This window comes from Poromitra crassiceps, assembly GCF_964638095.1.
Source record: "Poromitra crassiceps genome assembly, chromosome: 17".
Taxonomy (NCBI): Eukaryota; Metazoa; Chordata; class Actinopteri; order Beryciformes; family Melamphaidae; genus Poromitra; species Poromitra crassiceps.
Window position 1 is genome coordinate 35833508 of NC_139635.1, and position 24921 is coordinate 35858428.

General features: G+C 45.2%; 2 protein-coding genes and 1 pseudogene across 3 annotated transcripts in view; 2 read left to right on the forward strand and 1 right to left on the reverse strand.

The window, feature by feature from the left end:
- Positions 1-24921, forward strand: part of ak5 (adenylate kinase 5) — a 117209-nt gene that overhangs the window by 87174 nt on the left and 5114 nt on the right. The window contains exons 11-12 of the mRNA XM_083653765.1: positions 7318-7481; positions 22920-23036. Coding sequence (XP_083509891.1) covers positions 7318-7481; positions 22920-23036 — 281 coding nt within the window. The remainder of the gene's footprint in view (positions 1-7317; positions 7482-22919; positions 23037-24921) is intronic.
- LOC310792067 (E3 ubiquitin-protein ligase TRIM39-like) lies at positions 7566-10371 on the reverse strand. The gene has a single exon (XM_083653767.1). The coding sequence runs from the start codon at positions 10174-10176 to the stop codon at positions 8692-8694; it is 1485 nt and encodes a 494-aa protein (XP_083509893.1). The 5' UTR covers positions 10177-10371; the 3' UTR covers positions 7566-8691.
- On the forward strand, positions 16933-18387 carry LOC310792068 (protein transport protein Sec61 subunit alpha pseudogene; annotated as a pseudogene). Its single transcript has one exon. The product of its transcript is annotated as a protein transport protein Sec61 subunit alpha pseudogene (transcript).

Below are 24921 nucleotides of genomic sequence, written 5' to 3' on the forward strand. Positions count from 1 at the left end.
AGCTCAGGGCCAATTCATCCAAATGGCTGAAAAGAGGACCTTTCTGCACCCACAGCCAATTTACACAGCAGGTGGTGACAGAGTCTGACTGACTAGAGCGCGCTTTCGCTAACGAGCTTCACACCAATTTGGCTGAGCTCTGCTTGGTGGGTCGTTTTTTCTCCTCCCGGCAGAGATGTTAGCCACAAATTAATAGTTCAGCTAGGGCTGCACAATTAATCGACTATTCATCTCGATCGCGATTTTGATCATGAAAACGAGATAAAAATCGAGATAAAAGATTTTTGTAAAAGAGAATATTATGTATAATAATATTCAGCAGCGTGCATAGTGGAAACACTGTGCACTGAGCAACTTCTGACGTGCGTCTGTTACCTGACTGATTGACTGACCGACTGACTGACTGACTCACAATAGAGATACTATATATACCGGTATATATATATATATATATATATATGTATATATATGTATGTATATATGTATGCTTTTAGCCTCTCTGGTCTCGGGCAATCCCAAAAGTGTGGGAAAAGGGGACCTACCACCCCTGGAGGCCAGCCAGGCCGATGAAAAGAGTTACCCCTCCCCACCGGGCGAGACCCTCGGCGACAGGCTGTCTTGCCACCTCCCGCGGGGCAACACCGGTAATGATCCTTCCGCAGGTTCACCTACGGAAAACTTGTACATACATACATACAGTACATATGTATATATATATATATATATATATATATATATATATATATATATATATATATATATATATATTATATATATATATATATATATATATATATATACATAATATATAAATATTGTGTATGGATGGTTTATTCTCTATCATGTTATGTGTGGACCCCAGGAACATAGCTGATGTTTTTGCATCAGCTAATGGGGATCAAAATAAAATAAAATAAAATAAAATAAAAATAAAATAAAATAAAATAAGTGTGTTCAATAATCGTGATCTCGGTATTGATCAAAATAATAATTGATTATCATTTTGGCCATGATCGTGCAGCCCTAGTTCCAACAGTGCGGGTAAAATAAATGAATTCTGTGAAAATGCACTGAATGTACAATGAATGAATCCATCACTCCCCAGATCTGGCTTCACAGTCATGCCTGGCTGAGTGGCAGGAGTGCGAAGCGAGCCCCGCGGCTCATATCTGGCCTCTGGCTCTCTGAGGAAACGTGATGAGGATGTTTGTTTCGCTTCCCGGGCCCCGGCTGATCCTTCAGCGGACGGGAAGGCTGGCAGAGGGCAATGACACCCGGACTCAAGGAGAATATTGATGAATGTGGAGCGCACCCTGAGTATTATTACTGGGCTCGAGGCTAGTTATGACAAAGCACCCGCACCCCACTGAAGCTACCACAGCTTCATAGGCACGTAATGAAATCAACCCGCAATATAGCAGCCACTCTAACCATGAAACATTTGATCATATGACTCTAGTTCATTTTGCATTTCACCTCAGGCTCAGACAAGACAGGGTGCTGCTTTCAAGTCTGAAATTTACCTGGATTTGGTAGAAAGATGAACAACATTTAAGCTTTTCTCACACTAGGGGGCGCTGCTAGATGATGTCACTTGGTTGACTTGAATCAAAACAGCCACAATCCAAGTCAGAAACATGCTGCGAGCCTGCTAGAATTCAAAATCCTTACTACCAACACTTAACTAGCCTGTACTCCACTACTGTACTGTACTATACTGTACTATACTGTACTGCACAGTACTGTACTGTCAACCTAGTGACATCATCTAGCAGTTGGCGAAAAGCTGAAATGTTCATCTTTCTAGCGAATCTAGGTACATTTCAGAGTTGAAAGCGGTGTCCTGTCTTGTCTGAGGTGAAATGCAAAGAGAGTCATATGACCAAATGTTTCATGTCCTCTTTAAAAGTGAAGCGAAGAGGCACCAGAATAAAATTGTAATGTAACAGTAACATATGAACATTTCTGAACTAAGATAAGTTGCATACATCATCACGTTTCTACACACGTGAATATTAACGTGACACATCATCAAGTCCAACGACTGTCTCAGGTTGAAGTGTGTCGCTGGCGGCACTGGCGTAGCCAGACTTGGCACATTGGGTGTGCCACAGAAAGACAGGGTGTACCACAGAAAGACAGGGTGTGCCACAGAAAGACAGGGTGTGCCACAGAAAGACAGGGTATGCCACAGAAAGACAGGGTGTGCCACAGAAAGACAGGGTGTGCCACAGAAAGACAGGGTGTGCCACAGAAAGACAGGGTGTGCCACAGAAAGACAGGGTGTGCCACAGAAAGACAGGGTGTGCCACAGAAAGACAGGGTGTGCCACAGAAAGACAGGGTGTGCCACAGAAAGACAGGGTGTGCCACAGAAAGACAGGGTGTGCCAGGGGGCGGACCATTTGGTGGCGGCCTTGCTGGCGCCACCAAAAACAATTTGGGCCTTTTCAAGCCAGATTTAGAGGAATATTAAGGTAGGACCATATGACCATAACCATCAATGTTTGCTCCTTTTCGCACTCATTATTAGCAGGTAGAAGCAGTCAATTAAATTGTATTTTTTGGCAACATGTAAAACCACTTTGGTATCTCAGGTTCATCTACTGCAGAGAGATCTGTAGCGTTAGTGTCCTCTGGCTCTGCTGCTGCACAAACCACCGGTGTGTTTTTGGCTGCGTCCCCCGCTGTTATTAACGTCATTGTTTTTCGGCTGAATCATCTTCATCATCGTCTGTCTCTCCACTCTCCACCACCAATACAGGTGCAGGAACGGGTGCACTACAAGCTGTGAAGCCGCGCTTGTTGAGGGGGAGGGCGATGAGTCCTCTTCCTCGTCAATGCGATGTTTCTTGCCTAGAAAGTTTCTTGCCTAGTTGCCTTTGTGGAAAAAGCTTCAAAGCGAGCTCTGTTTCATGTCTTGCACAGAGGCATAGGTCAGCGGACAGTCGGACACTTGACAGCTGATGTGTTTTGCAGGTAAACAAACAAAAAACTTTATTTCCCCCCCCGTTTTTTTGGGGTGTGCCAGCTGCCTCTTTGGGTGGCACAGGCACACCCTGGCACACCCGTGGCTACGCCATGCCTGGCGGTATAAGGGTGCAGGGGTGGACTGGCTTGCTGTTGGACTATCTTGTTGTGGGGGGTCTTTTGGTGACGTTAGTTGGCATCTGCCCCACTGCCTTGTGGGTAGGTTTAGTTTATTAAGATCCCCATTAGCTGCAGCACGTGCTACAGCTATTCTTAGCGCATGGGGTCCGACACATGGAATTATACAGTACATATAACATGTACAATATATACATTACAACATAATAACCACATAGGAAAATAAAACAATACACTGCACAGACAGTACACTTATTCAATTAATGTAAATTATATACTTGTCCTTTCAGTCGCCCATAATGTCACAGACACATTTCAAAATCATACATTTAGTCCGCCATCGTATCATTGGCAACCACACCGTCTTATCATCAGCCACTACAAACCAGAAAGAAAATAAGAAATAAGAAATAAATAGAAGCAGAAAAAAGAAAGGGAATTAAAAAGGGCAAAAGGCTAAGGGGAGCACACGCTGTGGCGTCACGTGAGGCGGCGCTCTTCATAAACTGGATTGCCAGCCTCCTGCAGTTGTGAGGAGGCCCCCCGTGCCGTCACAATCATCTCCTCTGCAACCAACTCAGTGGTCCCCATGCCACTTTAAATACCATCTCTGCAAACAGGGGAAGATGGTCATTATCGGTTCCGATAGACAACCAGCGCCCCCGTCTTGCAAGCGAGAGTGCGCCGGTTCGACTCCCGAGCGAGGCACGATGTGTTACTGTTTTTAGTTTTGGTTTTAACCCCAAACCATAACCCTAAACTTAACCAAGTTGCTTTGGTTGCCTAAACATAACCAAGTTGACCAACCCAACATTTTGTTTCAAATTTACATTGCGTGTGTGCGTGTGTGCGTGTGTGTGTGTGTGTGTGTGTGTGTGTGTGCGTGCGTGCGTGTGCGTGCATGCGTATGTGTCTCTGCCTGTGTGTGTGCGTGCGTGCGTGTGTGTGTGTGTGTGTGTGTGGTCTATGGTGTTAGCGGTGGTGGGGCAGGTAGCTTCTGCTAGAGGAGAGAAGGTGATAATCATCTGTGATAACCTGGCTCTGCTCTGAGCCTCTGGCAATCCATCACACACGCGCACACATACACACACACACACACACACACACACACACACACACACACACACACACACACACACACACACACACACACACACACAACATCTGCTTCGTGCTTGCTCTCTCCTCCTCTCCCACATCATTTCTTTTCTCATCTATTCTCCTGTTTAGAGACTGAGCTCGTCCTCTCAGCATCTGAATCAGAAATCCTTTTTTGACGCCTGAGGGGAAATTAATTGATGCTGCCAATAACTAGAAGAACACTCAGAGAGTGCAGACTTCCAGCAAGGCCAGTACTCCAGTCTGCTATGATATCTACATTTTGAGTCGGATCAGAACCCTAACCCTGACCCACCCACATCCTCCCAGCCACTCGCCCTCGAATCTCGACTCTAGGACAGTGGTCCCCAACCACCGGGCCGTGGACCGGTACCGGGTCGCAACGCATTTGGTACCGGGGCGCAAGCCCGGTCCACTTTCTTTTTTTTTTTCTTTTTTTTATAAACATAGGCTATAATATAGGCTGTGTTGACGTTTATTTATGTTTGTAGTTGAAACAAAAACATTAATACTGTAGGCTACATACAGTACAACACAAAAGGCTGTTATTTACCCTTTGTCGCCACCTGGTGAGTAAATATATATGTAACTAAAACCATTAAAATTTACAACCGGTCCGCGACTTTTTTTCCCATGTATCTACCGGTCCTTGGCACAAAAAAGGTTGGGAACCCCTGCTCTAGGACCTTCCTATCCCTAGCGACGGCCCCTTTCCCCTAGCCCCGCCCCCTTCCTTGACTCGGATCAGATCGGCAATTGAATCTGTTCTTCCTTGGCCCATGCTACACCCTTCCACCAAGTTTCATGAAAATTGTGCCGGTAGTTTTTCCGTAATCCTGCTGACGAAGAAACAGACAGACAAATGGACAAACAGCACAGGTGGTAATAAAAGGTGCAAAAGTTGCAGTCAATAAATTGCCTCGGAGACCTCTCTGAACTCCCCTACATTTTTGCAACAATCTCTGACACTCGGGACAACCAAAAAACTCATTCTGAAGGAATGGAAGTCCTCCTCTTCACCTTCTTTTCAGGTGTGGCTGATGGACATGATCTCTGTTACACAGATGGAGGACCCTGAGAGCCAACTCGCTTAAAAGGTTCTCAACTATCTGAGACCTGTTTTTGGCCGACTTGAGGTTAAGAATGACAAATAGGGCTGGGTTCAAAAAATCGATTCTCCGATTTTTAATCGATTTTTATTTTAATCCTCGATTATCGATTCATATGTCCAGAGATCGATTTTTTTTTTTTTTTTTTTTTTTAATAAACAGGCTAAAATATTATGCTGTGTGGTAGTTGAAACATAGTTTCAAGTTGATGTTTATTTATGTTTGTAGTTGAAACAAAAACAAATACTGTAGGCTACATGAATGGAAATGTTTGATCATTAATATCTACTTTTAGAAATTATATAGGCTGAAATCAAATCACTGTGCATAATTGTGAAAGTGTCTTTATTGACAGATGAAAAGGCTGTTATTTACCCTTTGTCACCACCTGGTGAGTAAATATATGTGTAACTAAAACCATTAAAATTGACAACAGGTCTGCAACTTTTTCCCCCCGTGTATCTACTTGGCTGGTTGGGAACCCCTGTGTTACATAACTGGACATGTAATTCAGGGTACAGATCAAAAAACATTTTGAAACATATTGAAATCGATCGAATCGGAATCGAATCGAATCGAATCGAAATTAATCGATTCGCAACCTTGTGAATCGGAATCGAATCGATTCTTGAAATTTGAACCAATACCCAGCTCTAACGACAAATGACTGAGGTTAGAGGTGACGGATGGCTCGCCGCCTGGTCTCTCATGGACCCCTTGCGTGGGATCCCATGCACAATATCTTTTACAAACACAAGCACCTTATGTGGCTGGTAGCACCATGTCGTGATGTATGTATTTTTGTTTGTTTTGTTTTTCTTTTCTTTCTTGTGTCTGAGTTTGTTTTTCTTGTATTATTGTTGTATGTATGTATTATTGTTCTATAAAAACTTAAAATAAAATATTGGAAAAAAATGAAATAAAGTTTAACGTTATTAACTATTTCAAAATAAAAATGAAAAGAAAGTGATAGATGTTTGTTATTTTAGTGAACCTTTTTCTCTTGCGAGAGGCTTTTGGGCGCCGCCATTGAACAGAAGTTTGGGGCTATAGTTTCATTCTTCTTTGTCGGTTAGCAGGGTCGCAGGGCATTATAGGATATTCTACTCCACCTAAGGAACCATACTTCCCTGAAAATCTGCCAAAAATAGGTACCTAGAAATGTTGCAAATACCTACATGAAACTACCTACATGAAATATGGGATATGAGGTTGCTGACTGGTGAAAATAAGTCCAAGGGCTAGTGTATTGACTCAGACTCAGAGGGAGTGTAGTGGAAATAAAATGCTTTGTTGATTCATCAATAATTCAGTTAACCAGTCGCTCGTTGTAAATAAACATTTGATTATTTATTCCATGAAAAAGTTAATCTGTACAGAGAGTCACCACTGCCATGATCAAATCTCAATAGAAATGTGCGCAGATCCAAAACAGCTCTGCTCACTTTATACTGAACTTCCAGCCCCCCCTCCGGTGGCTGGTGTAAAATTCCATTAGCTCACAGAAGTTCAACCTTGGTCTTCTCATAAGACACAGACAATGTTGTCTCTCCATGGACGCTCCTCTCGTGGGAAAGGAAACTGCAAAGTTGCTGAGTCATTCCAAATAGTTCACTTGAGAAGCATTCACAGAGAGAGAACCATAGATCATTATTGAACAGAGTCAATAATGATCAACAACCAATCAATAAACAATCAATCAATACATTTCACTCACAGGAGTCTCTCTCTCTATCTCTCTCCTCCCTGTTTCCAGCTCTTCTTTCACCTCTGTTTCCTCCTCCTCCTCATCTTCCTCTGTCACTCTGTGTTTTCTGTATGACCGGTTACCTCTCAGAGGATGCATTGATCACTCTCACTAGGAGCGCGACCGATGAATCGGCGTGCCGATATTATCGGCCGAAATGAGCTGATTGCAGATCGATCTGATATCAAACGAATGAAAAATGCGAAACTGTAATAACCTTGGTGTGTGCTGCCAGGCGGTCCGGGCTCGGGGAAGGCTCTCCAGTGTGAAAGGATGGAGGAGAGGTTCGGCCTGCGTGGCGTGACCCTGGGGGACCTGCTGTGCAGCGAGCTGCAGTCACACAGCGATAGGGGGCGCCACCTACGGGACGTCCTGGAGAGAGGAGAGCAGCTGCCTAAGGTCAGTGTGACTCCTGTCCTGTTGTCTCTAAGAAAAGCTACATTCACTTTCTTTTGTTCAATTCTGATGGCATTTTAATTTTGAGGGGAGGATGGACCAAGATAAGATCACCAAGATTTGTGATCTTTGTTACATGCAATTTTCTCTATCTTTTCTGGCTTTTCCTATCTTCCTAACAGTGTGGGAACGGGATATGACTTGCACCTCTATACTATTCAGCCAATTTCCAATCCATAATCGATACTTACCAAGCGTTTGCGCTGGCGTTAAGACAATTTGACCCAATTAATATGTATTTTGAGGAATTGCAATAATAAAGTGTAAAATAGAGATTAGTCACACTCATGTATTTACTAAGCCAAATTGCCTTAATTTCACCAGTAATTGCACATGGTATTTAACGCCCAGAGTGATGTGTTATTTGTTCAAAGGTACAACAGGCAGAGAGGAGGACAACATATTGTGTTGTAGAATAAATTAAGTGTGTGAGTCTGATTGAGATGTGCCTACAGATTTTTTACCTGTATTCTATTAGATCCTAACTATAATGGATGCATGTAATAGGAACATTATCTCCAAAAGAGAGGGTGGTCCATTTGAGAATTAATTTCTTTCAAATGTCATCATATTATGTGATCAGTGCTTGATTGATGAAATAAAAAAACAAACTGGAATCTCAGACCAAGAGCAGCCATGCCAGAGTCACCGTCGCTTCTCCTCCTGTCCTCTGGCTCAGCTACACAGTCTGCAGGGGTGAAACAGCTTCCTATACACGTTTCACCTGAGCAATCTACTTATCTTAAGCCTCCGGTATTCTAATTGGAAAATTGAAAACAGCTGACAGCATTTGCATAAGTGGTGTCTTTTTAAATAAGAGCTTCAGGGTTTATAGCAATAATCCACAACATTTTCATATACATACAGTTCTGTTCTAAACACCAGAGAAGCGGGTGTCCAGGAAGTGCGGGTGTCCGGGAAGTGCAGCGGTAGATTCCCTGCCTACCCATGAGGGTCCCAGTTTCGAGCCCCCGTGTTCCCTCCGACTTCGTAGGGCACCTCTACAGGCACAATTGGGAGTGTCTGTGGGTGGGAAGCCGGATTAAGGGTATGTGTCCTGGTTGCTGCACTAGCGCCTCCTCTGGTCAGTTGGGACGCCTGTTCAGGGGGGAGGGGAACTGCGGGGAGCAGCATGATCCTCCCACACGCTACATTAGGGGTAGCGTAGGGGTCCCATATTAAAGAAAGGGGAGAGAAGGAAGGAACCATCATCATCGTCATCCTCATCATCACTGTGCAAAATCTTCAGAGTAATCGCATGATCCATAGTGCCAATGTATGGAAACACTTTGTCAGTGAAAGTGTGTGTGAAGGTGTGTATGTGTGTGTTAGTATCAGGATCAGAGAATGACAGCTCTCCTTTGTTCCAGTCCAGACTCACTCTGATCCTCTTGCGAGGCGTAACTGAGAGAACAGTGTCTGGATCTGATGGGGAGAGTGCTATGCATTCACCATAGTGGAACTCTATTCCCCATAATCCAGAGGGTATGTCTCCATTCCTCTGGGCAGACTCTGCTAACACGCCCAGTAACCAGCTTGTATGACTGACTCCAAACTTAACATCCCAGCTGTGAGTCCCTGAGTTAAAGCCCTCAGAGCCCAGGACAGAATAGTAGTAGTAGTCGTAGTAGGGGCGTACGTTAAGGGTTTTGAAAGAAAACCTCTCTGGGTTTTCAGGAAGCTGCGGTGTCTCTCCCAATGTCACACTGGTCAGATCTTTAGAAACGATGAGTTCTGGATGGGCAGTGTTAGGATCCAGAATCACAGGAGTGTAGGGGACCATCTCCTTCATTTTGTCCCAGACTGTGAAGCCCAGGTTGCCCAGGTGTTTGGCCTGGTCTATCAGAGCTCCTGAGGCCAGCTGTGGATCCTCCAGCAGGGGGTGCTGGACTCTTTCCATTGTAGTCTTGTAGTTCTGCAGGACCAAGACATCTTCAGCCATCAGCTCCTTCTCTATGACTCTGATTGTGTCTGAAAGAGCTGCTATCTCTCTGCTCAGACCTTCAATCTTCTCCTTCATGGTCTGACTCTTCTGCTCCTCTTCCTCCCACAGTGCAGCCAGCCTGGCCTCCTTTTCCTTTTGTAGAAACTGGTGAAGCTTCTTAAACTTCTCCTTAATCTGCCTCTCTGTGTGTCGGGCCTGGACCTTAATGTGTTGTGCTGTTTTATCACATGTTCCTTTAACTTCATTAAAGAGCTTCAGTTTCTCCTGTAAGGGCTTCAGTGATTTCTGAAGTTCCTCCTTGTGATCCTGCGCAGCTTCATCGATGGGTCTGAATCTGTGGTTGTTGTGTGTTTTTGAATCTCGACAGACGAGACACACTGGCTTCTGATGGTCCAGACAGAAGAGCTTGAGTTTCTCAGAGTGCAGACTGCAGAGAGGCTCAGATGCTGCTGAAGCTCTCTGACCTCTCTCCAGTAAGAAAGCCTCACACAGGTTCTTTAACACCAAGTTACAAGGTGTTTTAGTCTGTAAAGATATTCTCTTACAAAATGGACAGTCATGTGTTTGTTTCCCTCTCCACCATCTCTGCAGACAGGCTTTACAGAAGCTGTGGCTACATGACAGGAGGACAGGATCTTTGAAGATGTCAGAGCAGACAGGACAGGAGAGATCCTCTTGTAATCTGGAAGCCATTTTCTCTCTGAGTGAAGCGCAAAACTCACCAGGTAGACCGCTCAAACAGGAAGTGAGACAGCCAGTCGTGGCACCCCTCCCTCCTCTAGAATCCCTGGAATTGGCTTTCGCTGAGTCGTGTTTCTCCCTAAACTCCCATTCAGTGTGAAGTCAGCAGCAGGTTAGCAGTATTCCAGTATTCGCAGTATTCCTAGTATTCCCTCATTCCCTCCCTCATTGGAAGTCGGGGGTTTGGTCTGGAGGTGAATCTTATCGCCTGTCTCTCCATGTGTGTCTCTTCTCAGTGAGCAGTGGAAAAATAACATTTGTTTCCTGGTTTGTCTCAGGTGAGTCAGACTCCTAAGACGTTCCTAAAAATACAGTTCATGTAGATAACGACACCTGGGGGCGGTCCTAGAAACCTAAGTGCATCTTGAGAATGAAAACATAAATAAAAAATCCACCATCTCTTCTGCAGGACTCATGGCAACTTTTTAACTTGAGAGTTTAAGGTTTATTAGGCAGCTCTGTTATCTAATTTATTTGCATCTTATGTACTTGATTTCTTTATTAGAATATATTTTTCTCAATAATGATCTCTGTGGATGGTGTGGTGAAATCGAAGTGTGCTCCAGGAGACAGGTACACATATTTTTCAAAAGAATGTTCAACAACAACTTGTTGACATGCAGTTAAACCAGTCATGTCGGTTTTCGTGCATCTGTTGTGGATCACAATGTTGTGCGCGTCAGGTAAGGGGCGGAGCTATGGCAGGCCATTTCTCCTTAATGTTCAACTGTTTACTGTAAATGTTAATGATAGTTGTCTATTTTCTAAAATTAATATACAGCATCTTGGAAATGAACTGTGCATTTGCATTCCTAAATCCAGAACACAACAATGATATTCCTGAGATTTTAATTATTTTGTTCAGGCATTTCTATCTCGTGAGATCGGCTACACTGGAGACTTACAGTATGCTGGGTGTCCACATGATAAGTGAACCAGCAGTTTGAATGGGCTTTGGAGACATTTCAGAATCAGAATCAGCTTTATCGGCTTGTCTATAGTTAAAGGATGGCTTTACCAGTAATCAACCCACTTTGTATCATTAATCATCTCGCTAATATAAGCACATGCGCAGTGTTTACCTCTCTCTGTGTGTTTTCCTCACGAGATCTCCCATTTCCTCCTCTCGAAAGTTAACCTTAAATGTTTCCATTTCGGTAGCTAGCGAATGTTGTTATTGCCGTTAGCTAGCTGTCGTATACTGATGATGACATCACTAGCAGGCGACGACAGTCAACACTAGCTACTAGAGTCACTCTGTTTGCGAGGCTAGCTATCTACCATTTTTATCTTTTAATACATCCATATCTCAGAGGCGGAGTGTGTCGGGGATGCGGCTCTAGCTGTGGTATACGCTAAATATACCACGGCTTTGAACTAATGAGATTGCTTGATTTGAGAGAGCCGTTTTATTTAAAAAATCTATATATCACTGTGAAATGAACACTGCTTGGTATAATTATGGTGGAGATGATTGGTCTCCTCTATCTCACACCAGTGTTTTTTTTTTAAACACTTAGCGACCGTGGCCGGTGAAATTTGTCACTTTGGTATTGTTAGTTGTAGTGTTTCTCCACATTAAGACTACTTTTCCCATAAGCCCCATTGTTTCTGCACCAATTCTACAGGACCGAGCACATCTTCAAAGAAAATTAAACAAAATACATTTTGACACCACAAGATCAGGTGAACCCCATGCATGTGTCACAAAGCAAGGCTGGAAAGAATGCCAGATATTATTACGCGTACTTCGACTAAAGGCATAATCCCATTAAAACAATCAGTGTGTCGTGTTTGTTTTCATGTCTTGACTTTCGCGCATTATTGCCGTAATCACATTATAATCACATTTCACATGTGTGTGTAAACATGGCCAGTGATAGGTGAGATTTGTTGCATTCATCTTGAGCTGTGGACATTTGGTATCCCTCCTCCCGTCCTCCCGTGTCCTATCTCCACGTTACAGCTGCAGACAGAGGTCATAACTAGCAACACGTTTTCCACTGGTGATGATTCATCTCAACGTCATTCCATTCCACATGTGACATTTCACATCAAAACACCTATCACTCACACAAACGCTGCCTCGCATGTTCAAAGGCTTTTATGTGCCTGCGTGTGCGTGTGCATGTGTGTTCAAATAGGTGGTTGGGTGTGTGTCTGTAGTACACACAGGAGGTTGTGTGCGTGGATTTGTGCGCGTGTCGTGGTGGCGCACGATCGTTTACTGGGATGAATCGGAAATATTGATTTGACTGCACGGACGCACGACGAAGCTGAGGGGGAATTGAAGGTGGCAGGCAGTGTTTCAGTTCACTCCACCTGACAAAATGGATGTGTGCTCCCTGTCATGTTCTCTTTCACCAACGCCCTGCTTCATATTCATACCTTCACGCACATTAATATAACACTAATGTCATATTAATGATGAGAATATTGGAGGTTTAACACCTTGCTTAAAGTAGAACTAAACTAAACTGGGGTTGCACGGTGGCGCAGTGGTAAGCGCTGCCGCCTCACAGCTAGAAGGTCCTGGGTTCGATTCCCACCTGGGACGCTGTGAGCGCTGAAGGAGTGTCGTGCCCGTCCGCGTGTCCCCGAGTGCCCACCGCCCGGGTGGGGTCGTCAAAAGGGCCTTTCTGTGTGGAGTTTGCATGTTCTCCCCGTGCCCCCTGGGGGTTTCCTTCATATAGGAACCCCACACCAAAACATGCAATATCCTGGTCGCTGAAGTGGTGCATCCTCTGGTCGTTCGGGGCACCTGTTCGGAGGGAGGGGAAGTCGCTTGCTTGGAGGGGAGCCAGCGACCATGTTGGACTGAGTATAAAACGATAAAACAGTACTTGCCTCACACACAGCGTTGTTTTCCGTCGCTACGGCCAACTGGTGTTCCTAAATATTGCGTAGTTTCCAATTCTCTTTTCTAAGGAAGGTTAGGAATGGCCGTTGTTCTTCCGCTTCCCAGCGGGGAAACAGCGCCGTCTCTGCTGTGTCTACGGGTGGAAACCCAGAATTACACACACATAAGCACAGAAAATACAGGCTCTGCCTTCACGGTTCATTATTGGAAACTACGGTATACGCAATATTTAGGAACATCAATTGGCCGTAGCGACGGACAACCTTGTGTGTATGAAGATGCAGCAACATTTTTAGCAGAGCCTGCAACGCCATATCGGGGCGCTACGTCGAGACTCAGAATGAAGAATGAAGGCTGAGTCTTGCGTCGAACCCACCAAGCGTTCACTTTGTTCACTGCTGTGCTTGTAGAAACACAGCTCACTGTAGGCTCAACCTTTCCACTGTCACATGTAGGATGAACTTTATATCTTCCATCCTCTCAAAGAGCAAACAAAACCTGTGATGTCATTGTGCATGAATGACATCACTGGTCCACAACTTAACTCAAATCAACCCTCAATAGACCCTTCACACGGGGGCCATTTTGTGTCGTAAAAGGCAGAATAAACACAGGTGCAAGCAAAGCACTAATGAGGGTTTCCAAATTCCAATCATGGAAGAACTGTCAAACCTGAATGAATGCCTGCAAAACTGTTTACAGTTTTTGGATATGTGTGAGATCATGTGCAAAATAAATCAGTATTGTTTTTCGTGTTCTCCCTTTAATTTCCCCCTTTCGTGAGAAACTCCCTCATATAAAAGCACTCACGTCTCAAACTGCTCACTGGCTTCAGTGAAACGTGTAGCAGCGTCCTCACGTCTCAAACTAAACTGCTCACTGGCTTCAGTGAAACGTGTAGCCGCGTCCTCACGTCTCAAACTAAACTGCTCACTGGCTTCAGTGAAACGTGTAGCCGCGTCCTCACGTCTCAAACTAAACTGCTCACTGGCTTCAGTGAAACGTGTAGCCGCGTCCTCACGTCTCAAACTAAACTGCTCACTGGCTTCAGTGAAACGTGTAGCAGCGTCCTCACGTCTCAAACTAAACTGCTCACTGGCTTCAGTGAAACGTGTAGCCGCGTCCTCACGTCTCAAACTAAACTGCTCACTGGCTTCAGTGAAACGTGTAGCCGCGTCCTCACGTCTCAAACTAAACTGCTCACTGGCTTCAGTGAAACGTGTAGCCGCGTCCTCACGTCTCAAACTAAACTGCTCACTGGCTTCAGTGAAACGTGTAGCCGCGTCCTCACGTCTCAAACTAAACTGCTCACTGGCTTCAGTGAAACGTGTAGCCGCGTCCTCACGTCTCAAACTGCTCACTGGCTTCAGTGAAACGTGTAGCCGCGTCCTCACGTCTCAAACTAAACTGCTCACTGGCTTCAGTGAAACGTGTAGCCGCGTCCTCACGTCTCAAACTAAACTGCTCACTGGCTTCAGTGAAACGTGTAGCCGCGTCCTCACGTCTCAAACTGCTCACTGGCTTCAGTGAAACGTGTAGCCGCGTCCTCACGTCTCAAACTGCTCACTGGCTTCAGTGAAACGTGTAGCAGCAGTGAAACGTGTAGCAGCAGTGAAACGTGTAGCAGCAGTGAAACGTGTAGCAGCAGTGAAACGTGTAGCAGCGTCCTCCTCGGCTGTGAGAGCGCTTGTCAGTTTTCAAAGCGAGACGAGTTGACCGTGACTTTTAGACAGGATGCAGCCTGACGGCGGTTCAACTCCCATGCTGACATCCATCCATCCGTCTGCTGCCAAGCTTATGTCAAGCGGAGGAGTGAAGACATTTAAAAAGACTCTCTGTGCGTACAAGAGAGGAGACATTTGCAGTTCATCATTATTCGTGTATGTAGTCTGAGTTTTATTTCAAGATAAAAAAATATTGTAGTGTGTTGATTTGCAGAGAGACATTCATAATTTTTCGCTGGAGACTACAGTATATCATACACATTCTATAAAGAAATGCTCAAGGATAAGTGATACTTTGAGGAGTAGGTCATCGCATATTCATGACATGCGCTGCTCCAATTTCTGCAACATTTGAGCTCATGAGACCTTTTCAAAACCAATAAGATCAACTGAAAAATATGGTGGTTGCAAACTAGGCTGTTTCTTCTTAGTTCCTCAAAGCTTGACATTTTGGAGACTTTGAGAGATACGTTTTTCTTATCTTCTCTGAATCAAGTAAAGTCACTCTTATCATCCAGTACACACAGACAGGCACATTCCTAACTTTCTTGGCCATTTTAACTAAGCATATATGCAGAAAAACAGAAGTCTCCGTTGGGAAACAGAGACAGCATTTAGGATTTCCCATCAGTTGTATTTCAAGACATAAACGTGATTGCAGTGTATTGATTTACAGGTAATATACATACTCACATACATGGGAGGAGACATGGGGCAGGCAGGGGTAATCCTGAAGGACAATATCTCAAGAGTGTGTTGGAGGTGAAGATGGTGTCAGACATAGTTATGATATGAAGCTGAAAATTGAAGGTGTGATGATGAATGTTATTAGCGCATATGCCCTGCAGGTTGGGTGTGAGATTGAAGAGAAAGAAGAATTTTGGAGTGAGTTGGATGAAGTGGTGGAGAGTGTACCCAAGGAGGAGACCAGAGCCGACTTCAATGGACATGTTGGGGAAGGGGACTATGATGTTTCGCGGATGACATTGTGATCTGTAGTGAGAGTAGGGAGCAGGTTGAGGAGAGCCTGGAGAGGTGGAGGTACGCACGCACTGGAGAGAAGAGGAATGAAGGTCAATAGGAGCAAGACGGAATACATGTGCCTGAATGAGAAGGTCAGCGGAATGGTGAGGATGCAATGTCCAATGTAAGGGGAGAAGAAGAGAGTACAGGCAGGGTTGAGTGGGTGGAGGAGAGTGTCAAGGAGTGATTTGCGACAGAGGTGCAGGCAGGGTGGAGTGGGTGGAGGAGAGTGTCAGGAGTGATTTGCGACAGAAGTGCAGGCAGGGTGGAGTGGGTGGAGAAGTGTCAGGGGTGATTTGCGACAGAAGTGCAGGCAAGAGTGAAAGGGAAGGTTTGTTTACAAGACGGTACGTAGTGAGAGCAGCTATGTTGTATGGTTTGGAGGCAGTGGCACTGACGAAAAGACAGGAGGCGGAGCTGGAGGTGGCAGAGTTGAAGATGCTCAGATTTTCGTTGGGAGTGACGAGGATGGACAGGATTAGGAACACACAGTTAGTGACGGACAAGCCCGTCTTTTATTGTCACAGTCACACACCAACACATGCATGCGGCCACAAACACTCATGCAGGCCGGTGAAATTTGTCCTCTGCATTTGACCCATCCTGGCTTGTCCTTTCCTCCGGGGGGGCAGGCCAGGAGCAGTGGTCGCTTTTTCTTTCCAGCGCCCAGGGACCAACTTCGGATGTTGTCGTCACTGGTCGGATGACGATCTTCTGCATGTTTTTAGTGGGGGGTTATGAGTATGAATGAGTACATTACAGCATGGCTGACCAATTTGGGGCCCGCTCAGTTTGTTTTGGCCCTGCATGATTTTGAGAAAATAATTATCGCGGCCAATATTACTTAATTATATTAGTCTTTCAGAGGTTGTGAAAGCTAGCTTGATACTTTTACCATCACTGTCATCACTGATGTGACATCACCTCAAGTGACATCATCACTGATGACATCATCACTGATGACATCATCACTGATTTATGACATCACTGATGACATTGATAGACATTGTGACATCATCAGTGATGTCATAAATCTGTGTTATAAGTAGACCTTCCTGCCCATTGAGCTGCTCCAGTCTGACTGATCCTTCCACTAACGCAGCACACAGGTTGACACGGGACATCATGGGCATCAAATTCTTGGAAGTGATAAAGCCATTCTGTGCAGTATTACCTGAGATCCAGAAACCTGAAAGAAAGATCCAGTTCAGAGAGAAAGTGCTATGGACAGCCATCACTCTCTTCATCTTCCTGGTGTGCTGCCAGATGCCCCTCTTTGGCATCATGTCCTCAGATTCTGCAGATCCATTCTATTGGATGAGAGCCATCCTGGCGTCTAACAGAGGTACTCTGATGGAGCTGGGCATCTCCCCCATTGTCACCTCAGGCCTCATAATGCAGCTGCTTGCTGGAGCGAAGATCATTGAAGTCGCAGACACCCCCACGCACAGAGCCCTCTTTAATGGAGCTCAGAAATTATTTGGTATGATCATCACCATTGGCCAGGCCATCGTATATGTAATGACTGGCATGTATGGAGACCCCTCAGAGATGGGTGTTGGGATCTGTCTGCTCATCATCATTCAGCTGTTTGTTGCTGGGCTGATTGTGCTGTTGCTGGATGAGTTGCTCCAAAAAGGCTATGGTCTTGGCTCTGCAATCTCCCTGTTCATCGCTACCAACATCTGTGAGACCATAGTATGGAAGGCCTTTAGCCCCACCACTGTTAACACTGGCAGAGGAATTGAGTTTGAGGGAGCAATCATAGCTCTTTTCCACCTGCTGGCCTCACGGACAGACAAAGTGCGTGCGCTGAGAGAGGCCTTCTACAGACAGAACCTGCCCAACCTCTGGAATCTCATCGCCACAGTATTCGTCTTTGCTGTCGTCATATACTTTCAGGGCTTCAGGGTGGATCTGCCTATCAAGTCAGCTCACTACCGTGGTCAATACAACACCTACCCCATCAAGCTCTTCTACACCTCCAACATACCCATCATCCTGCAGTCTGCCCTGGTCTCCAACTTGTACGTTATCTCCCAGATGCTCTCCACACGCTTCCATGGCAATTTCTTGGTCAACCTGCTTGGGACCTGGTCTGATGCAACGTCTGGCGGTCCAGCCCGTGCCCACCCTGTGGGTGGACTCTGTCACTACCTCTCTCCTCCCGAGTCATTTGGGTCTGTCCTAGACGACCCAGTTCATGCCACAATCTACCTGATGTTCATGCTGGGATCCTGTGCCTTTTTCTCGAAGACCTGGGTTGAATTCTCCGGCGCTTCTGCTAAAGATGTGGTGAAACAGCTGAAGGAGCAGCAGATGGTGATGAGGGGATACAGAGAGACCTCAATGATCCATGAACTTAACAGGTACATCCCGACTGCTGCTGCCTTCGGCGGACTCTGTATCGGTGGTCTGTCGGTCATGGCTGACTTCCTAGGAGCCATTGGCTCTGGCACCGGTATCCTGGTGACTGTCACCATCATCTATCAGTACTTTGAGATCTTTGTCAAACAGCAGCGTGAAATGGGCAGCATGGGAGCCCCGCTATTCTAGAGAGGACATATGCTCCCACTTCTCCCCACCTTTTAATACACATTCTTGTTTTCATCTTCGCTGTCTCTTATCTGATGCATGTTTTTTGTGATACTTGTTTTTTAGTATATTATATTTGTGTATTTTATCTTGTGTAATATATGCTTTTAGTGTATTCTATTGAAATGTCTATTGTGTTAGAAGAGCCTGACCGATATATCGGTCCACCGATATTATCGGCCGATATTGGCCGATAACCGATATATAGCAGCAGCACTTGAGTTTTTTCTTAACTCAAGTTATATTATTCATTTATATTTCACATTTGTTCTATTTGTGTTTTTGTATTTCTAGTTATTTGTCATTATTAAATTCCCAGTGAAGTTGACTGTTTCATTGCATTGATGTCATTTTGGACAATAACGTTTATTGATACGCTGTAAAATATCCTGTCAACATATCTCAAGTCATGTCAAGTCATATCTTTGTCAAGTGTTTGATATTTGAGGGATCATTGCAAAAAAAAGTGTAATATAATGTGTATAGATAATATAAGAATATCGGCCGATATATCGATATCCAAAAATATTCACTCCCTAATATACAGTATATTATTGTATTGGACCCCAGGAAGACCAGCTGTCGACCAGCATCATGGCAAACGAGGAAGTAACTTCGGTGTGTACTTTCACCACCTCTGCTCGCTGGCGGCGGCAGATCTGTAATGATGCGATCTCAGTGCGCTCATCATGCGCGAGGCCGAGCTGGAAAGACTATCACAGTTTAGCGGAGTAGAAGATCTGCTCATCTCAAGTCAGAGTCTATAGGAGCAATGAGCATGTCTCATTAATAGCCTATTTGATGCGTGTTATTCCAACATCTCCAACAGCAAAAGTCATGGATTGCTTGTTTTCACGTGGGTGTTGCACATCATTTGACGCATCATTGGCCGCTCAAGGTCTCAGACAGGGTTGTGAAATCGCCCATGAATACTCAATAAGGAGCGAATGTTGCCGCTGGCAAGGTCGAGTCGTTACGGCCGACTGCACCGCTGTGCTCCAAACACACCTGAACAACACGGCGCCCATCAGGGAAGACATTCACAAGGAGATAATACCTTGTTTTATGTATCTATAGTGAGGAGAAGTTGACTTTTATTATTAGGTTTAGGCTGTTCTTTTTGCACGGCATTTCAGTGTTGCAATTAAACGTCTATCTGTTGTTATTCACAGTCCTTAGGCACTTAATTGATGACAGCATCTACACTGCATAATACATTCAGGCGATGTCTCATCACCGTTAAAGCCTCGTCACCACGTTAAAGCACGAGGGGGGGGGGGTCAGCGTGGGGGAAACCACTTGACTATCACGACACCTCCTTTCTGCCGTTTTCCCCCACTGCCCCTAAACAGAAGTGATGTATTGTGGGCGTCCTCACTCAGAACGACCTGTATCTAGTGCACTGAGGGAGAGGGGTTTACACCTGCAATCAATACACACATATTTAGTTTAGGAAACATTCAGTCGTCAGCAAACTTGACAGTGTGTCTGTTCTCATGCTGGTCAGGTGAACACAGCCAACAATTTGCCATTTGCAGACGCTATTATCCGAAGCGAGGTACACATGAAATGTTAATGCAACACGAGCAAGGATCTAGTCAAGAGAGAACAACGAGAGTACGTGCCATAAAACTACTATAAAATGACAATGTAGATATAGTAATTATGACTAGTCAGAATTAAATTGTACATAATATCTGAAACTGAAAATTGCAGATAGCTGCAACTGAATTTGTAGATATCTGTAATGAGAAAGCCCAGCCTATAATGTGAGCGAGCAGAAATTGTGTTCGGCCACAGCTATGCCACTTTACGTGTGATCGCGCTCAATCTTTCAGGAAGTGTAAAGAGCACCCCTAACGGAGCCACATGTTTTAATTGGGTAATTAGGGCCGATTACTGGTCGAATGTGCGATGGCTGTGCAGATTAATGGCCGAATTAGCCTCCACCGGTCACAACGCAACATTTACACTCGAGACACTGCATGGGTATTACATTAGTAAGTAGTACACATGAATGGCAGAAGTGATGCCATTTGTCCTAGGAAGAATGACGCGGATATCTAAAATGTTACTTTTGACAATTGAATTGTGGGTATCTCCAATACATATCCAGTCTAGCTATTCAATTTAAACGGCTTGCCATAGTTACGAGCAGGCTGTTTGGACGAGAGTGGGCGATTGTGACTTGGAACTGCTCCACGGCAAATCACCCCCTGGCTGTACACTTGTCAGTCAGACCACTTCTTCATTCAGTTGACGGTTGCCTCAGCGGAACATCGTCACGTTGCGCAGCAAACATCTCGGCTACCGTGTCACCTCATAATGATTCCCCCTCATGTCAGACACACTCTGCTGCTCCTCGCTAGCCCCGCCTCTCTAAACACTCTCATTATCACACGGAGTGTTCTGCCTGTGTGGGAGGAGCGCCGGAGACCTGTTTGAGGTCAACTGAGGACAGAGGTGAAATGAAGTGGCCTGTATGCCATCTGAATACAGAACATGCAAGAAGGACGAGAGCACACAACCGTAGGAAGAGCTGGTTCCCCAGATAGATGCCCATTCACCATCATCATCATCATCATCATCATCATCACCTCAACCCACACTGCAAACAAGTAGAGCCTGATGTGGTTGTTGCTGCCCTCCAGGTGTTTGAATATAGGATTAGCAGATCAGCCGTGTCTTGAACACTGTAGTCAAGTCAAATCAAGTCGAGTCAAGTTTATTTGTATAGCCCTAATTCACAAGCATGTCTCAGAGGGCTTCACGGAGAATATGTCTAGCTAAATCTAGCTGAACACAATCATGACAATGAGGTCAATAATAATAATATGGTTGAACAATCTTATGTTAGCGAGAGAGAGAGAGAGAGAGAGAGAGAGAGAGACAGAGGGGGAGAAAGGGGGAAGGAGAGAGCAGGGAAAGGGAGGAGGAGAGAGAGCAGGACAGACATGGTATCCTGGGGTATATAATAGTGTATGCAGTTAGCAAAATGACCAAAATACACCCCCCTTGTTAACCTGCCAAAATTAACCTGCACTGACTGCACCCGCCCAGCTACTATTACAGGTACATCATTTGAGGTAAAGTTTATACTGTCAAAACCACGGTGTGTTTTTGACAAATGTGACGCGGTCTGGTGAAAGAAACGAGTAAGAAATAGGCAACCGTGAAAGCACAAAAATCAAGATATAAGTTTGTTTAAAAAAAAGTGTTTCACTCTTTTCATATTATGCAAGTTTAGATGTCGAAGAACACACTCAATATCACAAAAATCTGTTCATATTCCTTATATTAACATGTTGTGGTCTGATGTGTGGTCTGACGAAATGGATTGCAGACGTTTTCAATGCTTCACAAAAGGAAATATTGATCATAGCTCATAATATGAAAGACATTCATTCTTCGCAAAAGAGATTTTAAAAACAAAATACATCAGAGACAGGTTTGCAAATCGTGTCGCGCACACGCACACAGTTCGCTTTTCAAGTTGACATTACACAGTTTGGGTTACGCGTTGGCAAGTCTTACATCTTACATCCTACGTCTCAATGCGAGAACACATTCTCTGACTATATTCCTGCACTCAAACGACTTCACCACCACAAAAGAAGTCAAGGCAACCAGCCTGTGCTCACTGACAGCCTCAGCGTGGGAGCCGGCGTTTCCACAGAGACCACACTCTGCTGGATGCACCACAGATGAAAGATGCAGGCTAGTTAGAACTGGCAACCGGTTACTTCACTCCGTCGGCATCAAATACCGCTTTTTTTCTCATGCACCTCGTGCGTCAGATGTTGACGTCAGTATGAGACGCACATGGACGCACCTGATTGGGGTGATGCACGGGGGGGAGGGGGTTGGGTTTAGGCACTGGTAGCCACTTAGTTGGGGTTGGGGTTTTGAAATGGCGAGGGGACTATGAGGGAAAGGCCTGAGTACACCCTATACCTCCCCAATCCTGCCCATGTACACGCTCCTTTCCCACAGTCCTCCACACATTATGTGTGGTTACTTATCCCATCATACCTGGACTGAAAGAGTTAACCAGCCTGCGGCCATAGGGAGGGTCACAGTGAGAAACATACTTATTCACTTTCCACACCCCCCCCCCCCCCTCATAATAGTCTGCTTTGGGATTTGAACTGGTGATCTTGCCCTACATACAAATACATAAATAACACTGCCTAGCCTCTACTGTACATGGATGTACTGTGTGTATTTGTATGGATTTAGGCAATAAGCTCTGGACTTTTGTAAAGCACATATGTATATGTTGTAAATATGAATCTAGGTGGATTCGGAGGTGTAGCATTCATTGGGGCTTATGGTAAAACATGCTTGTGTTGTGTGTGTGTATGTGTGTGTGCATGCGTGTGTGTGCGTGCCTGCATGTGTGTGTGCGTGTGCGTGTGTGTGTGTGTGTGTGTGTATGTGTGTGTGTGTGTGTGCGTGCGTGCATGTGTGTGTGTGTGTGTGTGATCCCCCAGGACACCCTGCTGGAGCTGCTGTGCGAGGCGGTGGCAGCGGCGGCACGGCTGGGGAAAGGAATGGTGATCAGCAGCTTCCCCAGAGAGCTGAGACAGGCTGAGGAGTACGAGGCCAAGGTCAGAACACAACAAACAGACAGACAGACAGGCCAAGGTCAGAACACAACAACAAACAGACAGACAGACAGGCCAAGGTCAGAACACAACAACAAACAAACAAACAGACAGGCCAAGGTCAGAACACAACAACAAACAAACAGACAGGCCAAGGTCAGAACACAACAACAAACAAACAAACAGACAGGCCAAGGTCAGAACACAACAAACAAACAGACAGACAGACAGGCCAAGGTCAGAACACAACAACAAACAAACAGACAGGCCAAGGTCAGAACACAGGTTCGACACGCTGAAGAAGGCCGTTAGGCTGAAACGTCCGTGTGTTGTACCTGGTGAAAAGCTGGAATAAACCTGACGAAAGGACATTTTTGTGTGCTGGCTCTCCTTCTCCTACCAAGTATTCTCCTGTGCCGTGCACCGAAACTTTAGAAACACCGGTGAGTGTGCTCGCTGTTGGCTTATGCCAATTTGTTTGAACAAGGTCAGAACACAACAACAAACAAACAGACAGACAGGCCAAGGTCAGAACACAACAACAAACAAACAGACAGGCCAAGGTCAGAACACAACAACAAACAAACAGACAGGCCAAGGTCAGAACACAACAACAAACAAACAGACAGGCCAAGGTCAGAACACAACAACAAACAAACAGACAGACAGGCCAAGGTCAGAACACAACAAGCAAGACAAACAAACAGACAGGCCAATGTCAGAACACAACAAACAAACAAACAAACAGACAGACAGGCCAAGGTCAGAACACAACAACAAACAAACAAACAAACAGACAGGCCAAGGTCAGAACACAACAACAAACAAACAGACAGGCCAAGGTCAGAACACAACAAACAGACAGGCCAAGGTCAGAACACAACAAACAAACAGACAGGCCAAGGTCAGAACACAACAAACAAACAAAGAAACAGACAGGCCAAGGTCAGAACACAACAAACAAACAGACAGGCCAAGGTCAGAACACAACAAACAGACAGACAGGCCAAGGTCAGAACACAACAAACAAACAGACAGGCCAAGGTCAGAACACAGCAAACAAACAAACAGACAGGCCAAGGTCAGAACACAACAACAAACAAACAGACAAGCCAAGGTCAGAACACAACAAACAAACAGACAGGCCAAGGTCAGAACACAACAAACAAACAGACAGACAGGCCAAGGTCAGAACACAACACACAAACAAACAGACAGGCCAAGGTCAGAACACAACAAACAGACAGACAGGCCAAGGTCAGAACACAACACACAAACAAACAGACAAGCCAAGGTCAGAACACAACAAACAGACAGACAGGCCAAGGTCAGAACACAACACACAAACAAACAGACAGGCCAAGGTCAGAACACAACAAACAAACAAACAGACAGGCCAAGGTCAGAACACAACAAACAGACAGACAGGCCAAGGTCAGAACACAACAAACAGACAGACAGACAGACAGGCCAAGGTCAGAACACAACAAACAAACAGACAGGCCAAGGTCAGAACACAACAAACAAACAGACAGGCCAAGGTCAGAACACAACAAACAAACAGACAGGCCAAGGTCAGAACACAACAAACAGACAGGCCAAGGTCAGAACACAACAAACAAACAGACAGGCCAAGGTCAGAACACAACAAACAAACAAACAGACAGGCCAAGGTCAGAACACAACAAACAGACAGACAGGCCAAGGTCAGAACACAACAAACAGACAGACAGGCCAAGGTCAGAACACAACAAACAAACAGACAGGCCAAGGTCAGAACACAACAAACAAACAGACAGGCCAAGGTCAGAACACAACAAACAAACAGACAGGCCAAGGTCAGAACACAACAAACAAACAGACAGGCCAAGGTCAGAACACAACAACA

What these genes read in the sequence shown, in the direction of transcription:
- LOC310792067 (XM_083653767.1), bottom strand. Translation starts at nt 10,176, where the DNA reads ATGGCTTCCAGATTACAAGAGGATCTCTCCTGTCCTGTCTGCTCTGAC.